General features: G+C 35.9%; 3 protein-coding genes across 4 annotated transcripts; all 3 read right to left on the minus strand.

Annotated features, from left to right (window-relative positions):
* Positions 1-104: 104 nt before the first annotated feature.
* On the minus strand, positions 105-8,826 carry MAK10 (MAK10 homolog). Its single transcript, XM_007013501.3, has 16 exons — positions 8,501-8,826; positions 7,861-7,928; positions 7,284-7,439; positions 6,779-6,946; positions 6,171-6,321; positions 5,373-5,452; positions 4,684-4,956; positions 4,456-4,599; positions 3,585-3,719; positions 3,111-3,209; positions 2,590-2,646; positions 1,737-1,941; positions 1,330-1,448; positions 1,003-1,071; positions 660-758; positions 105-524 (listed from the first exon to the last, which is right to left on the minus strand). Exons 1-16 carry the CDS (start codon positions 8,781-8,783, stop codon positions 285-287), a joined length of 2,346 nt encoding a protein of 781 aa, XP_007013563.3. The 5' UTR covers positions 8,784-8,826; the 3' UTR covers positions 105-284.
* Positions 8,827-9,112: 286 nt separating this feature from the next.
* On the minus strand, positions 9,113-12,548 carry LOC18588830 (putative glycosyltransferase At5g20260). Of its 2 annotated transcripts, none has more exons than XM_007013506.3 (4): positions 12,184-12,548; positions 11,845-11,996; positions 10,396-10,750; positions 9,113-9,977 (listed from the first exon to the last, which is right to left on the minus strand). In XM_007013506.3, exons 1-4 carry the CDS (start codon positions 12,463-12,465, stop codon positions 9,312-9,314), a joined length of 1,455 nt encoding a protein of 484 aa, XP_007013568.2. In that variant the 5' UTR covers positions 12,466-12,548; the 3' UTR covers positions 9,113-9,311. The 2 variants fall into 2 exon arrangements, with proteins under 2 accessions (XP_007013568.2, XP_017982225.2); XM_018126736.2 differs by having other exon boundaries at positions 12,213-12,369.
* Positions 12,549-13,804: 1,256 nt separating this feature from the next.
* On the minus strand, positions 13,805-15,576 carry LOC18588831 (putative glycosyltransferase At5g20260). The gene is made up of 3 exons (XM_088810127.1): positions 15,554-15,576; positions 14,942-15,296; positions 13,805-14,551 (listed from the first exon to the last, which is right to left on the minus strand). Exons 1-3 carry the CDS (start codon positions 15,559-15,561, stop codon positions 13,889-13,891), a joined length of 1,026 nt encoding a protein of 341 aa, XP_088666253.1. The 5' UTR covers positions 15,562-15,576; the 3' UTR covers positions 13,805-13,888.
* Between the last annotated feature and the right edge of the window lie 2,018 nt (positions 15,577-17,594).

The following is a 17,594-nucleotide window of genomic DNA, read 5'->3' on the forward strand; positions in this document are numbered from 1 at the left end:
GATACAGCTCTTACTCATTTAGAAAGACAAAAATAGAATGATGCGTAGATTTGTTGGGGGGGAGGGGTTGGGGGTGGTAGAAAGGGGGCAGAAGAATATGAAAATTAACATAAAGAATGTGTTTATTTTGATGCTATTATTTTCCAATTACAATATTCATATATTATAAATAATTAAGAAAATTGATTAAAAACATACTAATATTACAATTGCTACACAGGACTCAACGCCTCTTAAACCTGTATATGTGCTTCAAAATTGGTAGAGATCATCAAAAGAAACCTTCAAGATCTCCTGACAACGGCGGTGGCAAAGAATGGATGATGGCTGAACTCAAAAGAAACCTTTAGTGACGGGTCAAGAGCTCCTAACCGACAAATCAGATTTAGGGCAACACTGTTGTGCTCTGCAACTTGCTCTAGTCTTCGGAGTTCAGCCAATCTGTCTGGATCAGCGGCAAAACTACTCTTGACCTCCTTAGCTATCCTCTGAGCATCCTTGAAGTAATTATACATAACTAGTGTCTGGATAGAAAGTAACTCAGTTATGTTTCGAGTGAGAGAAGACGTGAAATCCATACATGTGAAAAGAAAACAAAAAGAGTAAAAAAAAAAAGGAAAAAAGAGAACCCAGGGGTGGAGATCTTATCAAATACTCACAGAAAAGCGAGCTTGAGTTGTTGATTCCTTAAATGATGGGTATGAAGCATGATCAGGAATGCAGGCTCTTTGTAAAAGCTCAAAATGCTGAACAAATTTCTGGATAGAAGTTAACATGGGTGAGAACATAAGATGATGCAGTTAATAAAATAGCTCAACGAGTACAACTGAACACATTCTCAAGGTATTACGATGAACTTCCGATTTGAAGTCTTCTAGTCAAATAAATGCACTTACACAGGAAAAAAATACTGAAATATTAGGTAATGCCACCATGGCAACACCTTGTATACTATTTACATATGTGTGTGTGTGGGTGTAAGGAGGAAACTTGATACTTCACCTCCTGCTCGGTATTAAAGGGGCTTGGACTCTGCAAGACCATGATTTCATTCCTCAAAGCAGCAAGCATCTGGAAAGAGACTGAACCGATTAATAGAGAGCATGAGTTGACAATATTGAAGCAAAACACTGAAATGAGAGATGAGCAGCATATGCTGGTTATATATATACATATCGAAGACAATTTTAAAATCAATCAACTTCTTTTCAGAAATCTACAGTTTAGACCAAAATGAAAATAATAAAACACAGGCTTAGATTAGAACACTGTTTCCACTCACAATCCAGATAAAACATGGCAATTTACAAATAAAACAATCACCGGTACCATTGTAAGTCCTTCTGCAAGACATATATAGCATTGAAGGAACAAAACAGCTGGTGGGATCCGAGATTCCCTAGCCAAATCTTTAGGAGAATCCCTTTTCTTCTTTCCCTTCCGTTTAGCTGATCAATATAGGTAAAAGAACACATAAAATCAATTCATTAGCTTGGTCATTGTTCACAAACACAGAAATAAAATGCAGATCATTGAAAGAAAAAAAAACCCTAGTATAATCAGATTTATCCATCAATTCTTTTTTTTTTTTTTTTTGTTGGGTGGGGTGGGGTGGGGTGGGTGGGGGAGGTATGTGGTTTTATGCAACTTGTACCTTAGCGTTAGAAAATTGAACAAATCTACATGGACCTTATAGACAATCTCATAACACAAAAAGAGTACCAAGGAATAGTTACCAGTGTCATAGCTAAAAGCCATCCTAAGATGAGTTTTCTCTGCAAGCTTGATCAAGACAGCATACAAACACCAATATACCATGCAGTATTCACTTGCAGAATAGAGATCCAATTCAAAACCCAATATGAGAAATCGACAAGCTATCCAGTATGTTTGCTCTTCCACCCAAATGAGGATATGTTGGAATATTTTCATACATATATTCTGCAAACCCAAGGAAATTTTTGTCAAGCATCAAACAGAAAAAAGAATTTAGCTTTTGATGCTAGGTGGAAAATGGAAACGTGAGGAGGTGACAAAAGGAAATTGATAAAAGGTGTCCCACTAAATAATGCAAAGGCAACATGGTACAATGTAATGAATTTAGTGAAACTTAAAAAGATTTATGTCATGTTCCTATTGGTTGCAAAGTTTATGCAGTGTTACCCTGGAGGTCCCAATTTTTTGAAAAAAGTATTGCATCAGAAGTCATATACCAAATCCGTGAGACAACTCAGGGTAACACTTTTAGCCAATTTTCACATATAATTATAAATTTTTAGAGATTATCCCCAGCATATTTCAAGATATAATCTTGCAGTTTCACCCTGGAGGTCCCAATTTTTTGAAAAAAGTATTGCATCAGAATTCATATACCAAATCTGTGAGACAACTCAGGGTAACACTTGTAGACAATTTTCACACATAATTATAAATTTTTAGAGATTATCTCCAGCACAGGTCTTTCAAGGTTTACAAGATTAATGAGCACAAAGAGGACTTTACACAAAAGTGGCAAGTAAACCACAAGAAAAATACAAAAAAAGGAAAAAAAAAAGAAAAAGAAGAAAAAGAAGAGAAAGAGCAACACACCTCCTCATTTGAACTGCTTGAGACGTCTCCAAACTCATTTCTAAAAGCAAGCTCTAGCTGTTAAATGAAAGACAGAACAAAATAACGGAAGCCCAGTTTAGAAGCAATTGAGCCATGTGACCCATCAATTCAACAAAACAGCTACATTGACTCAATAAGTTGCCAAAGTGTGCAAGCATAGGACAGGGTAAGATACCACAGAAGAAAAAGCATTTCCTACTTTCCTGTTTTCCCATTTCCTGAGTGGAAGAGGAGGCAAGAGAGTGCTTTGAACATGCATTCACTAATTTTAAAAATATTCAACAGTAAGAAAGCAAAAACTTGAGCAAATATAACATTCAGAACTACTTAGTCCTCCATTATGTCACAAGAAATACAAATAGCAAAGGAAATTAGGTTCAAGAAAATTTAAAACAGAATCAAACAGATGGGAAAAAATGCACCAAGGAAGATCAGATAAGTTAGAGAAGACAGAGCAATGATGCAATGATTTGCATTTGGAACTCAGACATGGCACAAACCTGTACATAGATAACACGCCAATCTTGTAAAATTTTCCCGAGCTTACGCCTTTGCCAGGCAGCATTTGTACAAAGTATTTTGAGCAAATTCACTACCAACTGCAACAAATAATAGCATTGTACATATGTTAGATGAAAGCACCTTGAGCAAGAGCAGAAGAATGCTAAATGCTGCTATTAAGGCTTTACTGCAGTACACAAAAAGAATCTTATCTGGCATGAAAATTAATCCAGGTTGAGATAACTAGAACCACATTTTCCAAAGCTTGGCAGAATATTTTCATTTTTTAACAAACTTAGCATTGTGATCAAGACAATAGCCTGATGGTTCTAAGTTCTAACTTGACTCCAAAAAGGAGAGATACACATATGTATATACCATCTAAAAAAGATTTGACTTGATTGAGAACATTATATAAAAATGCACCAGAAAACAACAGTGAAATGTATAGCATAAATTATACTTGTCATTACCTGTCCTAGTTGCACAATATATTCATTCTTCTGAATATCATGGTTTTTGGTGGCTTCCGGCAATGCAGCAGCTTTAGTTATCACTGCAAAGATAGGATCACGTCCATAGAGTTTCCCATCTTGAACCAGTAGAAGCTGTTCAAAACAATATTCACAAGGCTAAGCATCCTAAAAATATCATGTTAAAAAACAAGTAACTTGAATTGAGAAAGAAACAAGATTGGACCAACAACATTAAATTCCAAACTGTGTATTCTCAATTTTCAGCTGCTCAGCAGTAATCTGCTACAGGTTATCATTTTGCAAGGTGTAGTAAAACATCTATCGCACAGTGTTCTTCAAAAGGTGGGGGAATAAGACAATGCAGTATAATAGTCAAATTAATGTCTTTATACGCTGGACTTATGTCATAGTCTTTGTTCAGCTATCTACCTCCTCTCAAGTGCAGAGACAATGCTTTATGACTGGAACTTGCCATGTTTGGACAAGAGATGCCTTATGTTAAAATATTTACAGAGACATCCTCATAACATGAAGTAAAAAGGGAAATATTGAGACACCAAGAAGGTAACTAACTCCACAAACAAGAAGCATCATATATCTACATCAGAATATTGATATGTATGTTTGACCAAAGGAACTTAAGGGATAAATAATGCTGCATGCCCTGAAGAACATATCTTTCTTTTCAGTCTGTTTCGTTAGTACTAAATAAGTTCATTAAGACAGCTGAAGAAAAGATTACATGAAACTTCTCCCAATAAAATGGTAGAAGCCTAACTGTCCAAACAAAGGGTTCAATAATGAGTAGACTAAAAAAGACAATGACAGTTGTCCAATCACAAAAAGAATGAAGATGAGCAAGTCTGACCTGCAGATGAGCTCTTGCTACCAAATCAGGTTGAGACTTCTGGAACTGAACCACAAAGCACAGAAGACTTTCTAAATGAGGATTCAATGAGTAAGAGCACATAGCATCTAGATCATGAAGAAGTTTTACAAAATATTCAACAGCCTGCCAAACCACCAAAAGAAAGAAAATATTATGATAAGGAAAGCAAATTCAAGCACATCAAAATTAAGTTACACAAATTCTAACCTTTTTCCAACTAAGAATTTTAATTGCACGTGGTGGTGTGGGGGCAGATAATCGACTGTTTAATGTAGCATCAAACCCAATTGGTTCACGACCAGAAGCAGTTGTTTTGTCTTCGATGTCATCTTCACAAAATTCATCAGAACAAAATCTTAGAAACTCTGCTGATTTAAGAATGGATTCTAGCTCCAATATGCAAGAAGCTATATGTTTTCTTGCCAACTCCAAACCTCTCCCTTGGGGTCGCTTCATACATGTAAGAACATGGAAAAAATGCTGAAAGCAAAAGAAAAGCAAGAAGAAATTATAGTCCAGACATGAATATGTTTGTCAGAAAGGGTAAGATAGATAAGAATGACACAGAGTAAATAATAGTTGCTAGAAGAAAACACCAAATAGATTGTTAACAATCTATATTTGAAAAACAATGTAAAGAACATATTCCTTAATATACTGTCCCATACTAATAATTGTCATCTTAAAATTAGGAAAAAGAAACATAATATGCTGAAATTTGCATATCATATGCAATAAACAATCTAAACCTTTGACTGTCAAGCAAACAAAAGTTTACTGGAAAGGAGATCCATTAAAGAAATATGCTGAAGTCCTAAAAATCTTCTAAACAAACTATGGACAGACAGATATCCTCTTATTGACAGAAATTATAAAAGAGTGACACAGCTTAAGACCTTACGAAAACGTAAGCGACACAACAAAGCTTTGCAGAGTCCGTCTTCCAGATTGGTATTGGACTGTAATGGCTCTAACTCTGCATCCATATAGCAACTTAATAAAAAATCAAAACGAGTAATTTGAATGATATTTAAGAAATAATTGATAATAGAAGTTGAAAGTGAATGAAGGTCAGAAACAAGTGAATTGCACAATTGAGAAGAACCAGTTAAAAGGCAATTCCTTTTTTCTTCTTTTAAAGTAGCCCATAAATTCAGGAATGACTAGCTAATGAATAAATCTTTCTATCTTGAATCCAAAAGAAAAAAGCTCAAATCCAGTTCAGTCTTTGGATTATACAACCTACCTTTAAGATGACATCTTAACCTGCAACATATTATACTATTTTTCTCGTGAATCTTTTCATCAGTACCCCTCAATAGAATATGAGAGCTACATTAGTAAACTGGTAAATCACAAGTAAATTTGTCTCAGCAGAGACCAAACATAAAAGCAGTTGCAGTTATGAGATTTAACCCAAAAGCTTTAGATTATCAACTCGTGCCCTAAATTACGAAGATTCCATTGCAATAATTCACATCCAGCTATCTTCTCTAAGAAAGAATCATGCTGCCTCTAAGCAGATGCATACCAATTGCAAGAAAGAGTCAAGAGCACAAGAAAGCATGGTGACCAATGCAAATTAGGACTAAGGTGATGATAATTTACAATGTAAGCTATAAAACCTTTCCAGATATGAGGCATCTCTCAGTAAAGAAACAAAGAAAAGCTTAGGCAAGTGACGAGATAACTACCCTCTGATACCCTTCTTTTTGATGATGTAGCTTTACATGCACGCAACTGGCGGGATATTGTCTCTTCAACAGCAGTCAACATTGACAAGCACTTCTCATCGCCATCCCCATTCAAAGGAAGACCATATGTCATTGTAAAAAGATCCTCCTCCTGTCAAATGAAAGAATGTGTTCAAAACTGACCTTGTAGTTTTAATCACAATATAAAGAACTATAACCAATGAACAATGAATGTGAATGCAGTACAAGCTCTTCTGCCACTGAAATATGAGATAATATTTTGAAAGGGAGAGTAATCACACAAATCACACAAGAAGTACACTGAAAAATTCTCATCTACCCAGCCCCACCATTTTCTACACAACCCAAAATTCTTTTATTTTTTACAAGGACCAATTATTTTGTTATTTTGTTTGTATATATCTGACACCTTCAATATCAGAACTAGAGGAGAACTTCAAAATACTTTTTGATCTTAATCTTAAAAAACAGATTATGAATAATGTCATCCATGATAATTTTGCTTAAGAATATTGTGAAAAACTGAAACCTATGACTTTTTTCCTTCCAAATGAAAAGAGGCAAAAAGAGTTGTTGGAATACTTTACTTCATGTGTACGTGCATCTGAAACAACTGACACAACTGCCTTGCAGGTTGCGCGTATAACTCTGCAATAAGAATGCAGTAAGGCATGTGAAGTTGTCCTATCAAGCCTCAAAAGATAGATGCATGAAAAGACAGTTTGCGCCAAGGAATGACCCTTATGCCATGCTGCCTGCCATAAAAGATTACAATTTAGATAAAAGAAGAGAAACAGAACATATAGGGGGCTATCTAGCATAGAAAGAGACATGTATACTGACAGAACAAGTAAAAGTACGAAATCATTATTCAGTGAAGCAGATAACTTTTCATCCATTATCTCCCTTTCCGGAGAAGCCTTGAATACACATAAAATGAGGAAAAAATCTCATTCCATGTGCATCATACTTATTTTGGAAGCATCTAGCGCATTTTGACATGTGTGAGATAAATCCAAGACTAAACGAAACAGCCATATATGTGCCATATAGTGCAACAACAAATTGAACTAAGAATGAAGAAGTTAATACCTCACAAGCTAGAAGATGGTCCATAATATCAATAGTGCATTGGACATCAATAGTGCTGTCAAGGCTAATAGGAATTGGAGCAGCACCATTTTCAATGGCCTCATCGATAGAATAGTATCTACAAACAATACCTGAATCCATCTTTGGATCCATTATCTAATAACAATAAACAAAACTTGTCAATAAAGCCCAAAAGAGCATATATTTTCAATAGATAAAAATAGATAGGAAACATAAATCTGGAAAAGCTTAGCACATCTAAGCAAGAAAAAGAATGTCAATAAAAAACGTATTAAATGGGAGTACTTCTTACTTATGTCAGATTTATGGAAGTAACGACAGCACTTGAGGTTTGAGAATAAATTCAAGCATGTATAAGACCATTGCAACACACCCTCATGCGGAAATATGCTAATAGCACGTATTCCCACAAGGTACATTAAGTTGTCAAAGCGGAAATGGCAACAAAAGATCCCAAAGCATCATCTTAAGTAAGAAAATGGTAACTTCCAACCCACTAACAAAATTAGAAAAGAAATCACATTAAGATTGATCAATAATCAAGATGTAGCAATACCTCTAAAGCAGACATGGCAGCAAAAAGATTGAAATTATCCCCGTGAATGAGCTCTCCATCTCTAAGATCTGTGATCACCAAACATTGCTGAAGAGCTAAGTGGCAATGCCAAACCCAGAAAATAAAATTAAAACAATAAGGTAGTTATCATTTGAAAACACCCACATTTGCACTCCATATTTTGCATAGCTTGACAACAGCAACAATAGCAGATTTAGTTGAAAAAAAACTTTGAAAATACAAAGTTCGCTTATTAATAATTTTCTTGCTTTATGTGATCACCCAAAATATGAATATATTCTTCAAGGAGAAAGCCTTAAATCTCATAATGCCAATACCTTCTCTTTTCCCTACCTATGCTCTCCTACCAAAACAATAACTTTCTACCCTTCACTTACTAAAGAAACTTACAAAAAAAAAAAAAAAAAGCAATATTTTTACGAATACAAATAAACCCCAGTGATTAGCAATTCACTGTTAGATCTCCAATTAAAAAGCTTACCAGAAAAGAACAAACATAAAAAAACACAAAAAAAAAAACTTTTCCTCTCTTTCTTTTTTACTTTTTTTTTTCTCAGCAACCAAAGACAGTTTTAAGGGGGAGGGGGGACAACGAGAGATATGTGGGGGGAGATTGAACCTCTACAGGCGGCTTCAAGGAGAGGCGAAGCGTCGGCCCAGACAGTGTTGTCGCTGGCAGGAATGGAGGTAAGCTTCGGAGCGTGGCCTGCCATGGACGCTTCCTCTGAAACTGCCCTATCAGCCATTTGTTTTGAGTTTTCACTTCTTTTTTCCGAATTTGCGAATATCTGTTCTGCTGTGGAACAGAAATAGTGAGGACTTTGGCTTTGGTTGATGATGCTCTTTTCAGCCTTCGCCTGGCTTTGAGACAAGAACAAGAATCCTCGTAACCAACACACCATAACTGAGACTGAGAGGGTTTAGGGCATCTTTTTGGGTCGGGCCGGGTCCCGGTTTCACTCATCTTGGTCCATCTCAATCATTTTTTGGAGTCTAATATCTTAACATGTTTTTTTTTTAAATATAAAACTATATATATAAATAAAAACAATTATTATAATTAAATAATGGTATAATTATTATATATAGTGTAATACGTCAAGCCTCGTGATTATCGGTTTTTACTTTCTTTTTTTTCAAAAGATATCATTTTATGAATATAATTATGCGAAAATCTGAAAAGAAGAGCCACTATATATACAATTTAATACAGCAACTGAAATTTCACTTTCTTTTGTCTCTCTCAAATTTCTTTACCAGTATATAGTAATGTAGCCACACCTTAGTTGATGATACAATCATATAATTAACATGTAATAATGACAAACCAATTAAAGCAAAAAAAAAAAAAAGTTGAGCTGCCTACAAGCTTTACAGCAGCATGAAAATTTTGCCTTGTGTGGGTTTTGCTAAGCTACGAACAATGGGGATCAAGGTGTTGGCAGCCTAAAATTCAGCCTCCTTAACCACACTGAGTGAAGCAGCATGTGAATCACATCAAATGGCAGCGCTGGCCGGTTCAAAACAAAGTGCCTTTGAACTTGCCTCACTCTCTTCTGCATTTTCAGATACTTCCTATCTGATATCCCTTTCAAGATAGTTTTGATTTCGGGTATCCTCTTCGATGGGATATAAACTGAAAACTTGCTCCAATCAAGCACATCGCTAAATGGCAATGCATAATAATCAGATATTATAACAGGAACACACCCCACGGATATTGCCGTGGCCACTCTTGGACTGGCCACCTCGTACCCACTTGGGCACAAGCAAAACTTGCTTTCACCCATTAATTTGAAGTAATCTGTGTTGCTCGGGAGGTACTCATGGACTCGCACTTCATTGTCCCTGTCTTTCCAGTGCTCCAACAAGACTTTCCTTATGGAACCATGGGCTCCGCCGGCGAAGAATGCCAGGATTGAACGTTCCCTTGGGGACAGGTCTAGGAGCGGGGGACCAAGCTCGCCTTTGGGAATGATGATTTCTGGCATTGAGACATCTCTTTGAGGCCTGTACTTTTCTGATGTATTGGCGTTGCAGAGGACTCTGATGAAGTTCTTGAAGAGTTCTGGATTGGCATCTCCAATATCCGGTGCCTGCATTAGGATATAAAATGTTAATGATACTAATATTAGGAGGATCAGTTACTTGACATTAGGGACAAGATCACTGAAGTTTATGCTTTTTTTTTAGCTTTGAAGATAAAATACATGTTTACAAAAGTTAATCATAAAAATCATCTTAATAATTTAAATTTTAAAATTGACAGATTTTTTACATCTTATTAAAATTTCAAATCGAAATGATATAAATATACTTAAATAAAAATTATTTTTACATTTTTATATAATATTTTAATCTTTCATGTTAAGTATTTTCTTGCATAAATTTCATTTTTGAATAATTTTTTTTTGTTTTTCATTAGATTAAGTTAGGGTAGGATGAAGTTATAACTGTGTATGAGAGACGAAGGTGTACACCATTTCTTAGGGAACATGAAGATAATGTACATACCCAATCATGACAAGAAACCAAGAAATGGTCAGCTCCATTGCTTCTATTCCAATAAGGGTACTTTTCGGCTATGACGCCAACATAATCGGTCACCACCCGTTGTAGCTGATCACGAGAGTAGGTGATGAGAGGCATGTAGAGGAGTTTGATGATTTTGGCCACACTCACTGGGATCAAGAATGCATGCGCCTCGTCAGGATGGCGAGCCAAGAAGTGGTTCTTCTCACTCTCCATCTCCTCGATGAACTGCCCCTCAATGCCGTAGATGTTGTTCACCGGCCCGCCATGGACTAAGGGTGGCTCTCCTTCCCTATAGACCCAGACCTTGAATCTCTTCTCCATTTCAATGTGACTCCTAACATATAAACATATAGTTTTGGTAAATAATGTGTTGCAACATAGAAGTGTAAGTGTGGGAACTGCACAAAAGTAATAGGGACAATTATTTTACTTTTTTATTAATTTTTAATTTTAAGATACATGATTCTTTTCAATTTAAATAATGATTTCCTTTATTGAATTAACAGTTTTTTGATTTATTAATTTAATCGTAAAACTTTAGACACTAAACATTTTGCTTGAGATGATGACCACTAAAGTTGTATACATAACATATTGTAATCACAAGAAACGTTTTGCTTAGTAAACAAAATAAAGTAACCCAAGAAATGGCTATTCAAAAAAGTTATAATATATATTTGTTCAAATTGTAGATAAGAGAGAGGATATGGCGTCCACTTTCTTAAGTTGTAATGAAGGGGATTATAGTACTCCAATAACAGCAGGTTATCCTCAAGATTTACCTTCCAATAAAGTCATTTGACCGCTAATGTCCACGTTCATGCTCAAATCAATGGAATCACGCCTTGTCTTAAACACATGCAACTTTTCACTGAAGAGTCATATTAAACAGGGATGCTATATACAGTATCCTTAGCAATTAACCATAAGTGACTCATATGCGCTTGCAAACCAGCCATCCCCAGCCATACGAAAGCTCAAGAATTCCAAGACGGGATTGCAGTAAACGTGTAATGCATATTTTCAATGTTTCGCGTGAAATCAAGGCATGAGAATGAGCACAAATGTAGAAAGCACAGAAAATTGCATCAACTTAAATGGTAAGGGGTGCCCGTATTTACTGTGGAAAATGGTTGCTTCACCCTCCTAACTGCCCTGCCACCTCTTAATTATTGACTCTCATCCGAGGGAGGCACCCCCGTTTTTCAAATCATTCTACACTATGAACACTATGAACCGTGAATTACACTGCTAATACTTAAGGAACATAATTAATCAACACTTAAAGAGTTTTTTTTTTTTTTTGGAGAAGTAATCAACACTTAAGAGTTAGTCAACACACCTAATAATTATTATTAACATTAAAAACAGGATTTGACTGCGAGATAAAATAGGATATATGACATGAAAAAGGAAAAAAATCTTAACTGATGAAAAGCGTATGGATTTCTGTAAATGGTTCCTCTGGGAATGTAAGTTTCCTCCTTGTATGATGTATAGTTTTGTGAACGAATTGCTTCACGTATAGCCTCTCGTGCTTTGGTCAAACCATCTTCAACTCTCTCTAAACTGCTCTTTTTCTATCCAAATAATGAAAAGAAAAAAACCAATGACGAAAGACCCAAAGAGCAAACATTAAGCACTAACACAGAAAAGGTTTCTACCCATTTAACAAAGAAAATTGAAAAACAATAATAAATAGTGAGAAATCGATATATAAAGCACTTAAACAGATGAGTTATCATCAAAGGAATCAATATTGCGTACTTTCTTAGGCCTTGAAACGACATCCTCACCAGTAGTAGTACCATTAAGGGATAGCAGCGGAGCTGCTGGTGCAAGCGGTGAAGCAGCTGATGACAGTGGAGCCGTTAAGGGAGACACTTGTGGGACTTCTTGATTGGTTTTAGTACGGCAATTAGGAGTGAAAGTGGAGAAGGAGATGGTAAAGTTGCTTTGGTTCAAAGGAGATAAAATGAAGATAACAAGTAAAGAGAGAAGCGAAGCTGGCAATAGCAGAAAATGAATGTGGCAGCCAACTTCTGCCATCGCCTCTCAGTCCTCTATAGAGTATTTGAATGAGAGTAAGAGTAGAAAGCATATGGGATATCAAACATAAAGCTTGTTTATGGTTTGTGAGCGATGCCTTTGCAAACGTTCACTTCTATTTCCACCACTTGTATTTTGTGGGATGCAAATGGTTTTGGAAATACCATTTTTTTCCAAACCAAACATCATATATGATTAAGGCTGTGATGCTGATTATATATATGTATATCTATATATTTGGCAGTTTGTTTAAGGACCTTGACTGACTTCATTGCAGATTTTGACTGATTTTGGAAGAAAAAAAAAATCGGTAACCGAAAGAAATGCAGTTAAAACATAGTCTTGCAAAGCGGGGCAATATAAGGTGGACATGTTTTCAGCAATTTGTTTGTAATCCTTCCGAGACTCGCATTGGAATTTTGGTTAATGCCATTAAAAGTTAGAATAAGACATATTATCTTATAATATTACAGAATAGAAGAAATTTTACGTAATGAATATTTGGAATCTTAATTCCGCCAAAAAAAAAAGTCTTTGCTGGGGATGAAAGGTGAACAAAAGAAAAAATGAAGCACTACAGAAATAGGATGTATTGCCTACCATTTTTACATGATTAAAGAAGAAGATAGAAGAAATCAGCTGTTGAACCTTTTCATGGGCCTGGGTCGTCGTAGTCGTTGAAGGAGAAGTAGGGAACGGGGCAAAGGAAAAAACGTTCCACGAGGTAGTTTCATTCTAATGTTCTCATATGATTTAATTTAGTAATGATCAGGAAAGCAAACATCATCCTTCCAATGCATTACGTCGTTGACGGGGCAGAATACAAAGCTCAGACACCAGGGTCTTGAGAGTAAAAAGTGAAGCTACCATTCCTTTTTTCTCCCTGTTTGTCAGTAGCTTATTGTTAGACTGAAGTTTTCTCCATTCAAGCATGACCTAAAGCCGAGAGGACAACGAGTCAAGTATAAAGACCCGCTCGTTTTTTCCAGGTGCTCCGGATATTAAGAATAAGAGTGCAAAACAATCACGGACTAGGAATGTAAACCCTCTGAGTGAACAGTCTATAGGCTGATCACTTGTGTTTCTTCCGTAATTTTCCACAGTTTCAGACTTGATTTCAGTGGAATTTTTTCGTTTGGAAAAAATGAAAAGGAAGGGAGAGGACAATTAGTGGGGACGTGGGTTCACACTCATAAAGAAAATTTTACTCTTGCAAAAGCAAGGCATAAGGTGCACCTGTTTCCAGGATTTGTTATAATATGTACGAGCCATTAAAATAGAGTTAAAAGCATATAGAAAATAAAGGTGTTCCTTGAATTGTATTGTTTATATATCTTGATTGGAGCACAAAATTTGATCTCTAACTTGAACAAAGTAAAAGATAAAGACTGAAAGGTTGTGTGTGTTATAGAAATGTCAGAAATCAATCTTGTAGCCTAAGATTAAGCCTTCTAAGCCATATTGAGTGAAGCACCATATGAATGATATCAAAAGGCTTAGCTGGTCTGTTAAGCTCAAAATGCCTCCTCAATTTCAACACCCTCCTCTGCATTTCCAGATATTTGTTTCCCGGAATACTTTGCAGGATCGTCTTAATTTGCGGTATCTTCTCCACCGGAATCTGGACTGAGAACTTGCTCCAGTCAAGAACATCACTGAATGGCAGTACATAGTTGTCAGAAATGATCACAGGAACACACCCTGCATAAAATGACTCAACCACTCTAGGACTAGCCACTTCAAACCCACTTGGGCACAAGCAAAACTTGCTTCGTCCCATTAATTTACTGTAATCTTGGCCTTTAGAAAGGTACTCATGGACTTGAACTTCGTTATCTTTGTCCTTCCAATGATGGAGCAAGATTTTACGAATGTTTCCATGGGCACCACCCGCAAAGAAGGCGAGAATGGTGCGCTTATCAGGAGGTTGGGCGAACCTACGTGGGCTAAATCCTCGTGGAGGCAAGTTTAATTCTGGCAATGCAACGTCTCTCTTGGGATGAAATCCTTCGGAGCTGTTAGCATTGCATAGCACTCTTATCAAATTCTTGTAAAGTTCAGGGTCCTGCCCCGCGACTTCTGGTGCCTAAAATGTTGCGAATGAAACAAAGTTAGAATCGAGATTGAAAACCTGTGAACTATGTTTTTTTAAACAATCAGTCAATTAATTAGAATAAAAGATTATCCAGGTTAAGAGAGGTTAAGAGATGGTTATGCTACTCGGATTAACATAAAGGGCAATGCTATTTGCGCCCAAACTCAGTCCGACCATTCATTATGACAGGCAACATAAACAAATCAAAAGACACTGACAGTTTTTTATTAATATATTAATATCCGAACGAACCCAAATTTGAAAAAAAAAAAATGCCAAAGCTTGGTACTGGTCAGGCTAGACCAACGAGCTTGGCGAGCAACCAAACTCTACAGATAAAAATTGTAGGTGGGCTTGATGATGGAGTTAAAATGAACATACCCAATCATGGCAAGAGACCATAAAGTGATCAGCTCCTTTGGTTCTGCTCCAATATGGGTACTTCTTGGCCACAACTTTGATGTAATCAGTAAAGATCCTCACCAAACGATCACGAGAGTAAGTGGTGATAGGCAAGTAGATGTAGTTAACAATGTATGCTACGCTAACTGGTAGGAAGAATACATGGGCCTCATCAGGATGCTGTGCCTTGAATGGGCTTTTCCCACCCTCTATTTCTTCAATGAACTGGCCCTCAATTGCATAGATATGTTTCATGGGCCCAGTGTGGACCAGGGGTCTCTCTCCTTCCTTGTAGGTCCATATCTTGAATCTCTCCACCATTTCTATGTGACTCCTGATTCAATCCACACCAAAAGGTGTAAAACAAGAATTGCAATTATTTGTTAGCTTTGACAAGATTTGTTACAAAGAAGAAATTTTAACGATGTATATTTATGGTTATTCAAAAGAGTTTATCTAATAATATCGATACGAATAGAAAATCAAGCAAAATGGAAACTTTGGACTAAAATCATACTTGGAAGAAAAGGAAATTCAGAAAAAAGAGAAAAAACGAGATCATGATCTCTGCTATTGCCATGTAAGGATAGCCTAGACATGTGTACAAAGAATAAGGTTGAGGGGCCATAGGCATGCCCCATTACTACTCATTGTGCTGTTAAAAATGGCTTTCTGTTTTCACTTTTACATGCCGCATGCATGGTTCACCACATCTGAAACATTCTGACCCCCAAAAGTAATTTAAGAATATCAATCTCTTGGAATATTGGTCATCTCCATTTACCTTGATTCATCTTAATTCTGTTTGATTAATGCACCACAAGGGAAATTAACTAAAATCCTAGAAATTCTTTGAGCCTGTTTGGTGGCATGAACTGTAAAACATGTAGAATAGGATAAAACCAAGCCCTGAAAATGATGGTAGAATATTAAACTTTTGAGAATGAAAAAAGCCGCATTTTCTGCAATTTCCAAAGTATAAAGCCAGCTTTACAACTGAATAACCCGCAAATTATACCATTCCAAGAAAGTGCAAGTATTTTCCTTATTTGGAAAAAAAAACAAGGAAAATATTGCATACCAAATAAAAATACCTCGTACCTTGTATAGGCTTATACTATTTTTGATTAGTACCTTAAAATTATGAGCATTAAAAAGTTGATAAACAAAGCTTTAAAAGTTAAGAGAGTTTTCTTCAGAACTTAACTGATGAAAAGCGTATTCGTTTCTGTACATGCAACCTCTGGGGATGAATTTTTCCTCCTTATATGATGTATAATTCCTTGTGCGGATCGCTTCACGTATTGCCGCTCGTGCGCTAGCCAAGTCTGCTTCAACCCTCTCCGACCTACCCTTCTTCTACTCAGACAATGAACGAACTGGGACTCAAATGATCGTGAACTTTCAAAACAAACATAAAAAACAATGTTCAGAAAAACTCATTGATTGTATATAATAGCCTACCCTGATACAGCTAACAGCGTTGTAACTTGGTGTAGAAGGAGAAGGTGAGGGAGATATGTTAAATGAAAGTTCTGCAAGAAGTTGTTTGGTGCTGTGGTTGGAATTTTGATAGGTGAATGTAATGGAAAATGAAGGGAAAAAGATGAAGAGATTTTTCTGGTACATGGGGGATAAGCAGAGGAGAATAAGAGGAATGAAAGCTGGAAAAAGCAGAAGTGTTGGGGAGCAGCTAAAGGTTGCCATGGCTGCCGCTTCTTTCACTTTTCCTGCACTGGTGCTTAATATATCCTTCGGTTTCAATGTTTTATGAAGAGACACAGAGAGAGAGGGAAGGGGGGATTTATCTGGGGTATGTAAGAAGTTGTCCAACTAAGCATTGCCAGCTCTTTAATTAATGGAATAACTTTCTTATGGCAAGAGCAGGTTTCTCAATGCTTTTCTTTTCAAGTACAGATCTTTTGATTTAAAGCTTAATTGAATCTGCCATTTTAATCAAATTAAAAGGTTTTGGGGATTAATGAGATTAAGTTTAAATTGTAGTTTTCAATGATAAAAGGTTGGGTTATGTAAACGTTTGATGCTATATTGAAAACAATGGGTGCACTCTTCTCTCTTTCTTCATTACATCATTTCTTTTCTTTGGACTACACATTTCCAATATGACTAGTTTTAGCCTATGATGTATTTTTAATTGAAAAGCACCAATGCTTTCAATTTTATGGATCACAAATTGTGTCTATTGACATTGAACCTCTTTTTTTTTTTTTCTCTCTCTTTCCTCAAGCCCAATGTCTTGATCTGAAGCTTTCCAGCAACATATATGGATTTTAATAGCAAATTTTATTGTTTTAAACTTTTAATTATTAATCAATATTATTTACCATATTCTTTAATAAAACATCACATGAGACAATCCATGATAGCACTATAAAAATGATACGATTCAAAATACGTCTTAATAAACTATTAAATGTTGAATTTGTCTTGTATTAAGATCATCTTAATTAAAAAGTGAGAATTTAAATATTTGTTAAAATAATAAGACTTATAATTTTTTGAAAAGGATCCAATTATTATTATACAGGATTATATATCCAAATCAAACCTCATTAAATCAAGGATAATTTATCTAAAAATCTGTAATTAACTTTAAAAATAACCAACTCTA

The sequence above is a fragment of the Theobroma cacao genome, chromosome 9, assembly GCF_053813885.1.
Source record: "Theobroma cacao isolate CCN51 chromosome 9, ASM5381388v1, whole genome shotgun sequence".
NCBI lineage: Eukaryota > Viridiplantae > Streptophyta > Magnoliopsida > Malvales > Malvaceae > Theobroma > Theobroma cacao.